At 41.9% G+C, this 17,407-nt stretch overlaps 1 protein-coding gene across 1 annotated transcript in view; it reads left to right on the top strand.

Annotated features, from left to right (window-relative positions):
* LOC134047084 (unconventional myosin-X-like) overlaps window positions 1–17,407 on the top strand; it is an 84,225-nt gene that overhangs the window by 23,225 nt on the left and 43,593 nt on the right. Inside the window, exons 8-17 of the mRNA XM_062498010.1 lie at window positions 1,292–1,416; window positions 2,744–2,757; window positions 3,356–3,440; window positions 4,925–5,028; window positions 6,347–6,476; window positions 7,321–7,439; window positions 11,046–11,192; window positions 11,900–12,000; window positions 13,852–13,918; window positions 14,366–14,458. Of these exons, the coding sequence (XP_062353994.1) occupies window positions 1,292–1,416; window positions 2,744–2,757; window positions 3,356–3,440; window positions 4,925–5,028; window positions 6,347–6,476; window positions 7,321–7,439; window positions 11,046–11,192; window positions 11,900–12,000; window positions 13,852–13,918; window positions 14,366–14,458 (985 nt within the window). The remainder of the gene's footprint in view (window positions 1–1,291; window positions 1,417–2,743; window positions 2,758–3,355; window positions 3,441–4,924; window positions 5,029–6,346; window positions 6,477–7,320; window positions 7,440–11,045; window positions 11,193–11,899; window positions 12,001–13,851; window positions 13,919–14,365; window positions 14,459–17,407) is intronic.

The following is a 17,407-nucleotide window of genomic DNA, read 5'->3' as shown; positions in this document are numbered from 1 at the left end:
ACTGGCATTTCTATGGTTGTGTGTTAGAGGAATTTTCATTTCTATCCTTGTTACTTAAAAGCAATTGTTTCAAGAGATGTTAGGAAAATACTGCCTGTATTTTCCTGAAGATTGAGTGTTTCCTTAACCACAGCTCTCCCTTAGCTAAGCTTTCTGCAAGCTCCAGAGTGTCTCTAGTTGTGGTTATTTTCAAAGATGTATTTACTAACTTTTGAATAATCTGATATCTGCCCCAGTGGGACTGTACAGTAGATCTGTGGAGGTGTTTAAAAGCCAATATTTCTCAGGGTAATAACAGCAATAATTTTTGTTTAAAGCTATGTATGTTTTAAAATTAGACATGAAAACATACAGGCTGTTCTTGTGGCATCTCTGTAATTCCTTGCTTGTCAGCCCTTCAGATTATTTTTAGAATTGGCTTAATTGCAGAAATGAATATTTTAATCCTGGATTCAGTGTGTCAGTTTGAGCGGTTTAGGCTTTTCCCATGTACTGTTCTGTGAAGCAAGTACCAAGCATTTTAACTTTTTTTTTCCTGAAGCCTGCAGACAAAGTTATTCAATTTATGGCTGGTCTGACATTTGGTGATAGAGTTTTTTGCACCTTTTTTTTTTACCTGAAGTGGATTATGTCACTCTTAGAATGTAATTTTAAAATCTACAGTGTGTGTATAGTCCCTCTACTTGGAAACGATGTGTCTTATATCAGCCTAAGCAAGATTTAGGTAACAAGGGCTTGTGTGTTCCAGTATCAAATTTAAGTATGAAACAAATTGTTGTTAGTTTGAAGATGTTTGCCTGTAATTTTAAGAGATGGTTTATCAAAGGCAGAAGGAAAAGAGGTAGAATGAATATAGAAGTATGTGGTTTAAAGGTACAGAGTGTTTGCCATATTATGTCTGATGCTTCTGAAAATCCTTGAAGAAATGCAGTTGCATTCATGGGATGTGCTGTGTTGAGGACACAACCTGGTTGGGTCTTGCCACCTTTCATTTCCTGAAGCCACACTGGTGGGGAATGCCCTTGACCGTGTGAGCACCAGCTGCCCATGCCATTTGGGGACTGATTTAATTAAACGCAATCCCAAAGGTTTAAAATTTATCTAGCAGTGTGTTAAATTGCTTTTGCCATCCTTCCTTTCCCTTGAGCTCTTCCTGCTTGTCCAGGCTGGTGCTCTAACAAATAAATCTCTCATGGCAGATCACAGTATGCAAATGTCAAAAGACTGGGCACATGCTTTGTTTAAATGGTATCCTATCACTAATTATATCTTAATTACCTTGTTTCTACAGCCCCATCCTGGAGGCCTTTGGAAATGCCAAGACCGTTTATAACAACAACTCCAGCCGCTTTGGCAAATTCATCCAGCTGCACTTCTCTCAACATGGACACATCCAGGGAGGCCGAGTAACTGATTGTATCCTTTTCTTCACTGGAGCAGAAATGGGTTGGGTGAGCAAAGATGAGGAGGAGCTCAGTGTAGGCCAGGAAGTCCTTTATCAAAGTTTTTCAAAGTCAATTTACAGCTGTGGGCAAATTTGCAACTTAAAGAGGGAAGAAGTGTTTGTTTTGTGACTCTGCAACACCTAATTCTGGGAACCTTTTGTCTCTGTACTGTATTAGGTAGGGACATTTTGGCTTTTCACTTCGTTAATCTCAGCACTTGATACTTGAAACCCTGGAATTTTCTACCTTGGGAGATCCCCCCAGGTTGATTGTATCCTGTTTGCTCCACATAAAATTGTTCCCTTATCTTAGCTCTGCCAATGAACTCGATGAGCAATGATTGAGAAAAGTGAGACTAAACTAAGAATACATATATTCTGCACAATATTTGGGTGCAGGAGAGAGTTATGAGTCCCTGTTTTGGGCTGCCATCTTCAGTGGACCTTGGAACCCTAGTCACAGAATCACAGAGTATCTCAAGTTGGGAAAAACCCTTAAGGATCATTAAGTCCAACTCCCTGCTCCTCTCAAGACTACCTAAAATGAAATCATATGACTTACAAATGTTGTCCAGATGCTCCTTGTACTCTGAGCTTGGTGACTTGACCACTTCTATGGGGAGCCTTTTCCAGTGACAGTAAGGACAGTGAAGACTGGATATAGTCAAACTATGTTGTACCATGATGACTTTCTTCCCTGTATGCCTGTATTCTCTGTATAAACCCCCTCCCAAAGGTTTTGACATCTTTTGTCACCATGAGGTAGGTAAAGCTGCCCTGGCTACATTTCTTGATGTATGTTCAAAGCTGCTGCTGACTGTAGACCACACCAATTGCCACTGGAGTAGCAGCCAGATGAATTTACTGCTGTTGTAAGTGACAGGCTTGGATTGTTTGGCCTCTGCTCTTTGTGCTGTCAGTAGATTTAAGATAGTGGTCTCTTGCAGGAGCTGTGAGAACTGATGCAAGACTTGCTGTGTGCAATTTCAGATAAGAGTGGCTTCTAATCTTTCTAGGTGTCCCTAATGTGGCTCATCTTTTGTTAGGTTATCTATGCTCTACTTGGTCCTGCCCCTATAAATATCTCTTTAATGCCTCATACCTCCTTGGACAGTGAATAGAGAGGATGATCTCAGATGATTAAAACCACTCTTTACCTACTTTCCAAAGTGTCAGTTATTTCATGATTTGTTGCTTGTTGCAGAGTGCATCCCAATGTATCTAAGAACATTTTTTGCCTATCATCAAGAAATCTGTGCTTCTGTCACTTGGATGTTTTTTCCTTAACATGCTGTTCAGATTTACTGGAAAAGGTAGGTATCCACTCTACTGAATGCTGGGTAAACCCTCTCCTCATAGGAGGTGTGGCAGTGCCAGATCACCTCCTGGATGAGGCTGTCTCCTCTGCAGTGTGGAGATCATCAACTCCTTAGGTGTTACTACTCCAACTGTCCCAACTGAGGAAGAGGCAGAGGAGCAATATTTGTTCTGTATATATCACAGCCTGCTCTCCCATTTTTGATAAACTGTGCATTACAAAGAGACTCCAAGAAAGAACTGTTTACTGAGGAGAAAGGGAGAGGGAAGTACCTGGAAACACAGCTCCACAGAGAAGAATGTGGAGTACAACTCCAAATGCAGGCATCTGTGATTGGATGTAGATTACTTTGGAGTCAGGAATTCACTGAGGAGCTGAACTGACAAAGTTCAGTTTGTTCCTGTGTATGCTCAGTTGCACAGCCACAAAGATCTTTGATGTAGAATTTATTAAGGCAAAACCATCATCAAATAGTAAGAAGTGTCTCTTGTGCATTGGCACTGGAGATTTACCTGTATCCTCGTCCTCTATTTGCCTTTGCAACCACAAGTCTGATCTCTTTCTGCTGGCTACTCTTGTATTCTTTGTTTCAGAACAGGGTGGTACATCAGAACCCCGGGGAGCGGAACTACCACATCTTTTATGCTCTTCTAGCTGGTGTGAGTGGGGAGCAGAAAGGTAATTTCCTTTTCTGGGATATGTCTCTTGTCCTATTTCCAGTCCAACATGTGAAGCAGGTGTAAGTGAGTAAGAACATGAATATTTCATGTACTTGATATGTAGCTTCTTCTTGAAGGCCAGCCACATGGTGATTTTGTGGGAAACAGAAAGGTGAGTTAAGAGAGGCTAAGGATGACAGAAATCCCTTATGAGAAAAGACTTTGGGCATTCTCTGCTGAAGGAAAAAGTATGTACAAAGTGATGAGGTAATGGAACTGGCTAGAGGCAGAGGAAGGGTAAAGAGCCTTGATTCAGTTGCTGGTGGGAGCTGTTGAAGGAGTTCAAAGGATGGACTGACAGATATATTTTTAGAAAAAATCTTCAGTCTAGGTAATAGTAGAGAGAATGACAAAGACCAGAGATGTAGTGGAAGTGCTATAGAGCCAGAACATGTCTTGTGTCTGAGCAAAGGGTTTATAGCTCTGTACTTGGAAAAAGGGAGACTTGGGTCTGGAAAAAGTGCACACAGAGAAAGTGGCAGCTGCAGCCTGTGGATGAATCCTCTTAGTAGTGCAGCATCCCCCTGACAACATCTGTGTATATCTGTCCCAGGCATTGCTGAGCACTGATGGTGTTTCTGGAGAGGTCAGATAGGCAGGAACATGTTACAGTTGTACTTGTTTTGGGGGCCTAGGGAATTTCTTTATGCTTTTATTCTCTGTGTGTTAGGATAATCAGATGGAAGATTTGGGTCTGACAGAATAGAAGGGATTAGGATTTCAGTTTTAGGGGATAGGTGCAAGAATGGCTACTTAGGTCAATTCAGAGATCAATCTAAAGCAAAGGAAGATAGTGTGGATCATGGTTATTATCAGTTGCTTAAGGAAAGCATACAAAACAGATTATTTTCTTCAACAGATCTCTGCTATTTCACCCCATCTAATTCTCCAAGATGGTGTCCCTGACTGCTTCACCTCCCCATCTCTAATGTGGTTTTGGTTCTTGATCATCCTTGCCTCCTTTCTCCATTGATCTTTTAGTTTTCCTATGTTCTTTTTGAAATGGGGGATCAAATCTGCAGATAATGTTTACGATGTGGTTGCACAGCAGATATGCAGAGACCTAATTCTGGTTTTACGTTTAATTTTGTGAACTATGTTCAGTTTTTAACTGCTGTTTAGCACTGAATGTCTTCAGAAATCTGTGACTTTCTGAACTCTGTGTCAAATTATGATATCTAATTTAGAGGTCATTACCATATGTATATAATTAAGACTATTTTTCTAAACACTTTTGGAGGCAGAATTAATTTGTTTTTTCTTGAGTCAGTTCAGTATTAAGAAATTCTTCTGAGACTCTGCAGCTTGGGATTTGACTGTTCTAAATAATTTTGCCTACCATCTGCAAGCTTTGTTACAGCACACCCTCCTTTTCTATGAACTAAAAGACTGGTTGCTAAATAAATTGTTGTCTCTCCCCTGCCTCTTTTTCTTCTGTTGCAGAGAGCCTCTCCCTCTGTGAGCCAGAGACTTATCGCTACTTGAACCAATCTGGCTGTGTGACTGATGAGAACCTGAATGATGTAGAGATGTTCAGTAAGGTCATGGTGAGTCTATGAACTAACTCCTCCTGAACTTTTGGGCACAGTCTCATGGACTAAACATGCTGCATGGTCTGGATCTCACAGGCAGAATTGATTTGCCTTAAGCCAAAATTTGGTGTTCAACAAGTCCAAAACTCAGCTAAAACAAGACTCCAAAATTGGCTTTAGTGTACAGAAATGGGAGGATTTGGGAAACAGTCAGTATGAATAATAATTTAGAATTATAAAAAATTGGGGGAGCGGAACCCCACCCCATAATGGTTCGTGGGTGACTCCTAGATAGCCTGATGCAGGAAGCCTTACACTGACCATTAGAAGGGGAACAGTTTGGTCTGAAGGTACTGTTCTCCAGAAATATTCCAGTAAAGTTATATCACCTGTGCCAATCACCTATTCTGAAATACTACAGAGATTCAACAGACCTCTGTTTATCAGAGGTTAAGGAATTAGCAGGATGAATGTGCAAATTCATGTTTTATTTGATAGATGCTTATTGGCATGAAGGTTTTAATAATGTAGGTGTAAGCAGATAGGCAAGATGAGTAGAGTCAGCTTAGGATTTCAGTAGCTCCTGGTTAGGTGTGATTTAAGGGAAGGAATCACCTGTACAGCAGAAGTTTCAGCGGCAATATGGCATTTATTCTTCAACTGAAGAGGTGCTGGAGGAAAGAAGGGAACTAGAATCCCAGAGGTTAATTCACTGACAGGGTGAATGCATGAAGACTAGGTCCTACCTCTCAAAGTCAGTTTGTGCCACAAGAACCCTGGCTCACATGCAGGCACTAAGAGGGAATGTGCCATACTTCATTTTTATCTGATAGCACTTAATGCTGAAAGCCTGGTTTTAAATCTTGCTGCATAAATCTACTATACAGAGTTAAAGGGGTTATGTGGATCAGAGTAAATTAAGTATCTTATATGGATCCATCCTTCAGGGAAGAAAATAAGTGAGAATGTGGAAGCCATCCAGTAACACCTGTAACCTGTGCTGGCAGTGTTCAGGGTAGGATTTCCTCACACAGGCACAAACAGGTTCTTCCTGTGACAGACTGTTGATGGTGGCAGCAAAGTCCAACCCTAAGGAAGGGCAAATGCCCACCTGCCTTAGGTGGCAATACAGTAAATGTAGGAGAGAATGGGAGGCAGTAAAGATCATTGACAAATGTATAGCTCAGAGAGGTGCTGTGACATCCCATTTCATTTGTAATCATGGTGACTGTAATTCTGAGTTTTACATCTTACACACACTGGACCTGGCTCCAGTGGTTGCATTGAACTTGGCTGTACCTACAGCTAACATTAGCTGTTTGGTTTTTCATAGACTGCCATGAAGGTGGTGGACTTCAGCACTGAAGAAATCAGAGACATCTTCAAACTTCTTTCTGGCACACTTCATTTGGGAAACGTTGAATTCATGACAGCTGGTGGGGCCCAGGTTACAACAAAAGCAGGTAAGTAGGACCCAGCAACTTGGTAGACCATGCAAAGCCCCATAAGGCCCCCAGTAAAGCCCTCTCCCTTTGCCTTTCTCCCTCTGTTTTGCTGGTCTGTAGTACCTTAACCAGCAGGTTCCCTGTAGTTTAACCATACAAAAGCATTACCACAGGATTCATGGCTCCAAGGTACTAGTGGGATTTATTTGGTCTGTGGCCCTGTGATCCATTTGTGCTCCTGGATATTCTCAGACTGAGTCCACAGCCTCACAGTTTCGCTTTTGCATTGAAAGAAATGGAAGAAATAGGATCAGGAAGGAGTTTGAGATAAAAGTGATCTGTTAAGAGACTTTCCCCCATCTTCATTTGAAGCAGTTGCTAATGTGCACTCTGTTACAATTATCTAATCTGAGCTGCTCTGCAAAGTGAGTCCCAAAACAGAACCAATAAATATGTATTACAAGTGCATCAAGTCTTAAGTTAATTGCCAGTCTTCTTAACATCCAAGTTTAGCAATCCCATGATCAGACTGCAGTATTGTGCTTTTACAAAAACATACCTTCTCATGCAGTGTTTTGCTGGTGCTGAGTTTTGCATAGGGTTTTGCTCTTCCTTTTGTCAGCAGGAAGGCTGACTTACATGAGTATGTGACTGGTTCATAATGGATGTGTGAGCCTCAGACTGGGTATGTGAGCATACAGGTTTGGGTATGCCCAAGAGAATCAAGTAAAGAGGAGTGTGTTTTGTGCTGGGGTTTAGTCACTTGCCTTATAGAAGTGCCTGGGATTTCCTCACCAAACTGCAAAAATATCCCTGAATGATGGGGATCCATGCAGGAGAAAAAAGTGTGTCTTCCTTTTAGTGCTGAATATTGCCAGTGACCTCCTGGGCTTAGACGCCTTTCAGCTTTCTGAAGTGCTGACACAGAGGTCCATGATTCTGCGTGGGGAAGAGATCAGCTCCCCTCTCACTGTGGAGCAGGTAAGTGTCCTAGTGTATGCCTCCAGTGTGCCACTTCTGCATTTCCAGGCCCTGAGCCTTCCTCCTGTGTCACCCATTCCAGCCTAGGGCCTCCTGTTTCCTCCTGTTTGCCCGTATTGGTAGCTCAGGTCCCAGTGTTGACTCTGCTTTTCAGGCTTTACAGGGGAGTTCACTTGCAAATACCAGTGCACAATACTGGTTTTAAGTCACCTTCACTCACCAGGAACTGGTCATATTTGTGTCATGCAGAAGGTGCATCAGGTGCTTTGTGGTAATTGCACACGTGTATGCTTTAACCTGCAGAACTCCCAGGTTATGCTGTGTTTACTGGGAAGTAAAAGCTGGCACACAGTTCCCACAGAACATCTGGCAGATGTTAGGCTGTTAGCCCACAGCAGCCTCTTTCTGGATCCATACAACCGCAAAGGAGGACCAAATAAATTGATACATAGCTCTTGTGGTGTTGCTGATCACTTGAGGGCACTCTTGGTGTTTTAGGTCCATACACAGATAACTGTAGAAAATTCTCTGTCATTAATAAAAAGCAAGCCACTGGAAAACAAGGAGTACTGTTACTAGGATGGAAAAGGCATCATGTTATAGCAAACTGAACATCTGTAATGGAAGTCATGTGCTGGCACAGACTGCAGAGGGTTATCAATCCAACACCTACATTGGCAGAGAAGCCAGAGTTATTAGACTCTCTCTGATGGATGTCTGTCTAACTTTCCTTCAGATTTCCCATGGAAGGAATTTCACAGCATCTTTAAGTATCCTGCTTTAGCTGCAGTGGAGTCTGGAGTTGAAAAGATTTTCCTCATATTTAGATTACCTTTGACATCCCAGCTGTCCACCTTACAAGCTTTGGCTTCTGTGACGTTTTTCATGTGGTGTTCTCTTTTCTAAGCTAAACAATCTCGTTCCTTCAGTGCTTCCTTGTAAGTAATTTTCTAAATCTCTTTGTCTTCTGTCTCTGTTTGCCCACATCTTTTAAGAAGTGGAGTGCCCCTAACTGGGCACTGGTTCAAGCTGAAGTCTCAGCAGTGCTCATTATAGTAGAGTAGTTGCTTATTTTCTTGCTGTGGACACACCTGCTAATATGTCACAAACTAAGCTTTACCTTTAAGAAATGGTCTCCTTTTTTGGCATAGTCTGTGACCTTTCTTTGCAGTGAAATTGTGTGAAAATTATTTTTCAGCCTGTAGTGTGTGGTAGATATCTCAGTATCCAACACCACAGTTTTCTTCTCAGCTGTCTGTTCTAAATAAGCCACATCTTTCTCTAGCAGTGTGGAAGGCTGGATAACAGGTAATACAAGAGGCACTTCATGAAGCCCACAGCAATGGTATGCAGCTGTAGGATTTACAGTCTCCCTGAACAGAGCTTTCCCTGATGGTATAGCTATTCCTGACTTGTGTGTGTATTGCACCCACACTTAGTGCTTCTAGCCTAATGAAGTACCAAGGCCACAAGAAAATTGTGATAGCAAATGGGTGCTGCCATTTAGCTGTCTTCACTAGGTGAGCCTGTTGCACTCAACACTGGCATGTAAAGACTGCTCCTGCCTAAGCCCAAGTGCTGCACCCACCTGTTCCCACTTGTGGTGGGGACAGAATTATTGGGGATTTCTCATTATGTAATGGGCTCGTTACCCATCTGAGCTTTGACATTTCAGTGGGCTGAATAGATAAACTGGCCTAAAGGCAGGCAAAGATCGGAGGATGAAAGGCGCCTTTGAGAATCTCATTTGAGCCATATTGTGGGGAAAGTGGCTTTGCTTACAGCTGGATGGGGAGGTCCCGTTCCTGGAAAATGTGTCCAACTTACTGTGTAGCCAGATACACTACAGAGGCATGGCCTTGAGGGCATTCTTAGTCCCAACCAATAAGGCAGATCATGTGATGGAGAGAAGACATATCCAGAAAAGGCATGTGTGGCCATGCTTTGAAATGTTCTCTTCTGTGGAGAAGGGAGGTTATTCTGTGTCAGCTTTGAGCTGCTGAAGAGGAAATAATACCTAGGGAGAGAAGGGAGAAGAAGACCAGTGTGGCTGGTTGAAAAGGAGGATCTGGCAGGCTGCACTGCAGAAGTTTGTGAGACACTGGAAGGGGTCAGGAACAATTGGCCTGTGCCATTAGCAAAGAGCTCATGTTACTTAGGATTGTTAAACTGAAGGGGGTGAGGGTGCAATTTAGATCTGTCATTGCTGGTCTGGCCTACTGAAGGAATTGCCCTGCTAGTGTCACAGGCAAGACAGGGGAAACAATCTGTAATCTATTTACTGTGGTTTATTTATGAAATGACAAGATTACAGGTTTCACCCTACTTGATTATTTAATATACTGGCTCACTCACTCCTCAGCATTGCATTCTCTGGAATTCTCTAGATGTCAACTTCTTTTCCCAGTTGGGAGTTTAGACAAGTACAGCTTGTTCAGGAGGGTTGGGCAAAAGCTTGTCTGGGTTTTTATTGTGCAGTTGCAGTTACCACTCTCAGGTACTACCACAGCCAAGGTCCTTGGGCATGCCCTGACATTTATCTCCATGTCTCTGATCTCCAGGCTCTTTCCCCACTTCCAGCATTTTTCTTCCAGTCATGATGTTTGTCATCTTCTCTCCTGGCTCCTTTTCCCATCCTCTGAGATCATGTCTTCTTGTTAGGGACCCTTATTTTTGGCCTTCTCTTCTTTCCAGAACCCTAAACTCTGGTTTCCCATTCTAAATAGTGTACGTGCAGAAGGACAGCACATGATCAGACTCCCAGTATGTGGTTCTGTCTCATGTCTCTTTATTAATTGGAGGATTTAAGGTGTGCCACTTTTGTTTGTCCAAGTGTTATCAAAATACGCAACCAGTCCATTCCTTGTGCAGCTATCACGTAGCAGGCTTTTGCTTGAGATGCTGAAAGTTTAATTTTGGATGTTCATCAATGTGTTTACATATACCGAATTATCTACTGCCTGTTAGTGATCACAAGTTATTTTTTCCACGTCTGACACTTGGTTATGATATCTGCATGGGATGTTGGGTCAACTGCAGGAAACTTTCAAGCAATGAACTTCTGGGCTATGTGTCCTGGCTGTTGGCCAGCCTAACTGGATTCCAGGAGGATAATGCTGTTTGCAGGAATGTTTTGGAAAGGGAATTTTTTTGGGGGTAACTTGGTGACAGAACATTCTATTAAATCCTGCCCTACCAGTTTCTGAAAACTGAGCAGAAACCCACTTGACAGCTCTGCTAGGAGTACTGAACCGAGATACCTTGCCTGTCACTGCAAATGTTGGCTCAGGTGATACAAATTACTGCCCTGGGCTTAGTCCTGAGGTATTTTGCCATCTTCCCTGTCCCAGTGCTTGTTCCAAAAAATGCCATTGATTTTGTTGCTTCCTTCACCCTCTCAAGTGCGGTTACCCAAAGACCATGGTTTATCTGTGTGTGGCCTGGCTATTTGAAAACTTGTTACAAATAAATACTGTACTCACACAGCCAGTACAGAGACTGGACACCTGAAGAGGAGTGGGGGAACCTGAAGTCCTGTAGAGATTCATGTGGCCCTTATGCCTTCTAATCTCTTTTGTGACTAATTTTTTCTTTCTGTATTTATAGGCAGCTGACTCCAGGGATTCCCTCTCTATGGCACTCTATTCCCAGTGTTTTTCATGGCTCATTAGCAAGATTAATACAAAGATCAAAGGCAAGGAAAACTTTAAGTCTGTGGGCATCCTGGATATCTTTGGCTTCGAGAACTTTCAGGTCAGGATTTTGTGTTTTGTGGGGTGGGTTGGTTTTGGAGATGTTAATGCATATTGGAAGAAACTTTAGTGGGTTTGCATCCTGGTAAGGATAGCATAGAGCATTCTGGGATCTCTCCCCTGCCACTTTCCCTGAAAGCAGAAAGATACATTTAGCTGTCCCATTTCTGCCAGCCATATTCATATAGGCTGATTTTCAAGGTCTGGTTTGTGATAGAGATCCTAAGCAGATCGTCTGTGATAGATAATCCTGAATTTTTGATTTGTATTCGAACCATATATCCAAATCCTACATGTAGAATTTTTGTTTACGTCTGTTTTGCGTTGTGTAGAGAATCCTGCATGTAATGCTTCTAACTACAGCTGATGTGGGATGTATGTTTAACAGTCATAGAGTGACTGCTCAGATATTTCACAGAAGAGAAAGCCTGGTGACCTAACAGGGAATTTATTTCTTTCTTGCAATAAGGGAACATAATTGCCTTTAGCATACTTTGAATTACTATGAATTAGGTTTACTCAATTAACCTTGCATGGGCTACAAAAGCTGTTCTACTGGACTTCTCCATACTGTCCTCCTCATATCCACCTGACACCACTATGTTCTCTGGCTTTACTCCAGGCCTGGCACCTTCCCTGTTGCTTATAGACATTCTTTTAGAGCTCAAGAACAAGAATGTAAAATTTTATAATTGTTTCTTCTTGCAGGTGAATCGTTTTGAGCAGTTTAACATTAACTATGCAAATGAGAAACTCCAGGAATATTTCAACAAACACATCTTCTCCTTGGAGCAGCTGGAGTACAACAGGTGACAAACAGTGGGAGGGGGCCCCCACTGCTTTCATGAGTAGTAGGAGGAAGGACATAATTCCTCCTGTACTGCTCAATCCCTACCACTGAAGCAGGAGACACAGCTGGGCCTTAGTACAACCCTGACTGTGGTCTTGTTAAGCATTGTCCATGTGCTTTGCCAGCATAAGTCACTTATCTCCAGGAAAAAGCATTCTCCATTGTAGTGTTTAGAAACTCCAGATTTCCTTCTCTCTCAGCTGAATGAAAATTTCCTGGGCTTTAACCCATTAGAGTACATGGTCACTGGGTGCATTACTGACTTTGGTAATGATTTACCTATGGCAGTGGTAGTGTAATGTAGATGGAATCTTGGTGTGCAAAAAGCAGATTCCCCGAAGACAGACAGTTAGTGATATCTGACAGCTCTTTCTGTCCTAGAGATTCCTGTACTGTGAAAAGGACTCTTCTCCTCAGCAAGATTTACATCAAGCTGTTTCCTGAGCTTGGGGCTTTCTGCACAGCTTTTTCCTCTTCTGTGGGCTTCATATTGGATTGTATTTTGTGAAGTACCTGTGATGTTCTGGAGTATTTCTGCTTCTAGAGAAGGCTGCTAGACAAATACTTGAGTTGTTGCTCTGAAACAGAAGCCTTTATGTTTGTGAATGAAGGAATTGAATAGGGTCAGTGTGGGCAAATGAGAGCAGCCTTGTGAAGGGAGACAGTTGAATAGGCAATTCATTAATTTCTAAAGATTACAAAATTGCAAGGCTATTTATGTGCTCACTTCTTAGGCCAGTTCCATCATTGCAGGAATCTTATATTAAAAATGGTACCATCATGACAAATGATTCTTGCCTGATGGTTGCTTAGAAGTTTAAGTTCTGTAGTTGAACTTTGGAAGAAATGAGAGGATTTTTTTATTGACTACATATCAAATTATTCTAAGGCAGTGTACCTAAAGCTCATCTTTCACCATATAAAATCTGCTTCCTCAGGCTTAGTAAATAGATTCATGTATCTTATCTCAATGCTTTGAACCTTAAAGTATGAAGCCTGGGCTGAAGCATTTGGAGGCAGCAGCTCCACTATCTTCAAAATGTTAGTCTCCACCTGAAAGGTGTCTGTATCAGAATATCAGTAAGTAGTTTCACACATAGCCTCTAGTCTTCCTTGCATTCTTAAGAGCTATTCTAGGCTTCTCTGAATTCTGGAAACAGACAGACAGTCCTGTATTATGGGAGCATAAGATGATGATAAGGGGGAAAAACACATTCAGCAGATTTATAGAATGTCATGGGTGATTTTTGAAGAATATTATTACACTACTGTACTTACATCAGCTCCTGTTCTGAAATATGCAGGGCTACCCTGTAAGCTCCTTGCATGTCAGGCCACAGCTTATCTGTATCACCCTCTTCAAAACTCTTCCTGAAAACTCTCTCCAGTCTCTTTTCTTGGTGGACCTGTGAACTGTGGTTCAGTCTTCTGGCAGATGTGCTTCAGGCCTGCTTTCCAGATTGGTGGGTCAGCAGCTGACTCTTGAAGCAAACTGTGTGGGCTGATCCTCCTCACTCCAGAAAGAGCACAGTCTTAAAATTCATGTGAAATTTGCTCAATGACTGTAAGAAAAGCATCAGTCTAAGTCACTGGTATGTATACAAAAGGCTGTCTCTCATTTCCATCTCCTTCTGTTAGCAGTGCAATAGGTGTCCCTTGTTATTTTTCCTCAGCTATGGCAAAGTCTAATTCCTGCAAATTGCCTTGAGTCCTGGGACAGCTGCCAGGCTCAGTTACTTCTGCTCTCCTACACCCCAGGACATTAGATCTTTCATTTCACAACTTTGTTCTGTTTGTTCTTGATTGTCAGGGAAGGGATAAACTGGGAAGCCATTGACTGGATGGATAATGCAGAGTGCCTGGACCTTATTGAGAAGGTAAGCAGTTACCTGTGGCAGTTTCTAGGGATCAATGGGGACTGCTGATTGTCTTGAGAACTTCCCTGGTTTTAAAAGCAGATAATTGCTTAGATTCTCTTCCCATAGTGGCCTGGCAAAAGTATGAGCTGTTCTACCCATCGTCCTGGCTCAGGAAAGAAGATCTTGGCTTATTGTTGAGCATAAGCTTGGGAAGGGTGTCATAGTTTTAGACAGGGATTAGCATTCAAATAAAATCTTAATGTGAATTTTTTATAAATAGTCTCGATTTATGTTCTGCTTGCTGGATGCATTATCTGTCCAGAATTCTGCTTTCAGTTTGAGTTTTGCTGGGTATAACTCAAGGGTTATTGCTCAATGGTCTGTTCAGATCTCCAGTTCTTGGCTTGGTGCTGTGTAGCTAAAGCTTTTGCTGACTGTAAAAGCCTGTCTCTTGTTTGGCTGTAGAAACTAGGTCTACTGGCTTTGGTGAATGAAGAGAGTAGATTCCCCAAAGGCACAGACAACACCCTTCTGGAAAAACTTCACAGCCAGCATATGGTAAGTAAGAAAATAACCTGGCAGGCAAATGATCAGTATGTTAGCCCCATCAGCATTTCAAAACCTAAAGTGAAGGTTTTGTTGATGTAAAATATGTGCTTTGTGCAGGAAATTTAAAATGCCTTAGGCCTGAACCTGTGAGTTTTTAATAGGGCTGCACTGAACAGTAATATGTAAAGTAACCTGAGAATGGTCTCCTATGCACGTTAGAGAAGAGGGGGTGTGCATTCCACAGGCTGCGGGCAGAGGAGGTTTGGATTTGCAGCATGGGATGGAGTCAGGTTCTGCTGGTCTGTGACGGGACATGAGGCAGCACCCCAGGCACAGGATGTGGCTGCACAGTGTGTGTGGGTTTCTCCTGCCAGCTGACTCACAGCAGTCTGCTCCAGAGCATGTCAAATCTGTCTCCTGAGGCTGGGGACGGCTTTTGCCTCATGACTTTTAATGAAAGCTTTCTTATTGTTCCTAATTAATTAATTTCTTTCATCCTCTTTCTTGTGTGCTGGACACAGTAGTGGAATGGCTTTTTCATGCAGGTCAGAAAGCTGTCCTGGGGACACAGAAACCCCACTGAAATCACTGTAGCATTCCCTTACCATGTCTCTAGTACAGCCAACACTTTGTTCTAAATAGTAAATAGACTGAAAACAAAGCAAATTAAAGCCTGTAGCATGGACTCATGGAATAATTAACTACTTTAGTAAGAACACTGTCAGCAAATACGTTTTCTAGTCTTTTACTTCAGGCTCCATCCAAACCTGAAAACATACAAGTCTGTATCCTTTATCTGATTTTTTTTTAAATTGGCACAGATGCAGATATTCTAATTTTTCATATTTGCATTGTAACTCTGCTAGTAATACTCATGACTTCAAGTTAGAAGCAATAGCAATGACGTTTGGTTGGCTACTTACAGCTTTGAGGAAATATTTACTTTCTTTAGGCTTAAATCAAGGCCTTCAATTTAGTCTGCTGTGGCTTTGCCTTGTTTTATAGGTCAAGAAATGTGAGAATGCCTGATTTACCTTATTTTTTTATAATTGTTGTTGGCATTTCTTAATATAGAACTAATGAATATTTATAATGTATCACTTGTTATGAATTTTCTTTCTCCAATGTCCGAAACTCTTCAGTTTGTCTCCAAATGGAGACATTTCAAAGCTCCACTTCCTGCTGTTCATTTCTGAATTTGTCTACATATTTTTTTCTCTATTCTTTTCTGAGATAAATAATCAGACCAGAATGCAGTTCCCTTGGTAAGAAGGTACCTGTGGTTTATTGTACAGCAGCATGAGACTGCCAGTATTATTTTGCATTCCTTTATGCCCCACTACATTTTGGTTGCTGTTTTTTGGTGATTTCTGTGCATTGACTAGCCTTTTCATTAAGCTGTTCATAGTGTCACCTCTGTCTGCTTTGAGGCAATAGCAGTTAACATGGAGCCCTAGGAACCTTACAAGAGATGGAAGAGGCAGAGTTTTAAGTATAGGGAGGAACAGTGGAGAGTGCTCTAGGATTTGCATTTGCTGAAGACAAAAGCATTTTTTATACCAGTTAAAGTCTCTAGTGGTGGCTGGAAGAGCATTGGAAGACATCCAGCCAGCATTGCTGGGAAGCCTGATACAAACAAGCCCTCTTCTCTGTGTTTTCTGTGCAATGCTGTAGTCTTAAGGAGGAAAAGCATAAAGCTGAGATTTAAGAGAATATGATCTCTGAAACAACTGGAGAGAGGAGCAATAGGAAAGATAACAGAAGGAACTAAAAGTGTTTTAAGCATGGGTGAAATATAAGGGCTTGGTAGAGAGGGAGAGGAGAACAGGATGGCAGTCCACATGAGAGATCCAGTAGCAGTCATGTTTGGAGTGGAATTTTGTGATTGGAAAAAGATGACTTTATGGGGGGAAGGGAAGAGCAAGAAAATGGGATGAATGTGAAAAGAAAAAAATAAACATGAAAAAATTTCAGTAGCACTAACAAATTATCAGCATCAGAAGCTGTCCACCTGCTAAATATTGCTAAAAGATCTTGAAGATGAAAGAGCCAAATTGCAAACAGCATCATGCAACATGTTGCTTAAAATTTTCTTAGTACTTTTGTCTGAGAAGGTGGGGAATTATATTAATTTTTAGAAAGTATTGTAAGAAACTATAGGTCTATAGTTCTGATTTCACAACTGTGTAAATTCACAGAATGTAAATGGTCAAATATCTCAGTGACAGGAGGCCTGTAAGACACTTTCTCCTGCAAGCACTGAGGTTTTCTGATGACTCACAGGGCAAGGCTGCTCTGAGAGGGGCCTCATGAGACTGGTTGTGTTTTAAAGTGAAAATGAAAATGAAAAACAGTGTAGATAAATGTAAAATGCTGTGCCTGAAGGAAAACAGTCCCAGTTTCACCTTTGAAATTATAGCCCCTGAACTGACTGCTGCTCTTCAGGAGTAAGACCCAGAGGCTGTGATGGAGTTCCATAGAAATACCAGCAAAATGCTCAGCAGTAATAAAAATCCCCTCTGAAGAAGTAGTATAAGCTCCCAGGAAACTAACAGTAAAAGTAGAAAACATTGTTTATTGCACTGTATAATCTGTAGATCACCTTCACTTTGAACCACGTGCACCATGGGGCCCCTCCACTCAAGGAGGGCTTCTGTCAGAATTGGTAACAGCAGGTCTGGGACAGCTTCAGTGCTACAGAAAACTGCGTTGAAGGGACCTGCAGGGTGGAGACAAGACAACTTGGGTGGGTGTGATGGGTTTAAAAATCACACGTGGCCTGGAGAAGAGTAACAGCACTAATGGAAGCCAGGCTTAAATCCAAGCAGCTCTAGTTCCTGTGTAGTTGGTTGAGAGCTCCCTGTGAAAGGATACTACAGATGCAAGAAGTCTGCATGGGTTCACTTGTGGAATGAGCAAGTATTTCAAAGAGAAATCCATTTGGGGTTACTACTTAGG

The sequence above is a fragment of the Cinclus cinclus genome, chromosome 9 (assembly GCF_963662255.1).
Source record: "Cinclus cinclus chromosome 9, bCinCin1.1, whole genome shotgun sequence".
NCBI classification, from domain to species: domain Eukaryota; kingdom Metazoa; phylum Chordata; class Aves; order Passeriformes; family Cinclidae; genus Cinclus; species Cinclus cinclus.
The sequence above is the reverse complement of the archived record's forward strand: the minus strand, read 5'-3'. Positions and strand labels throughout refer to the sequence as shown.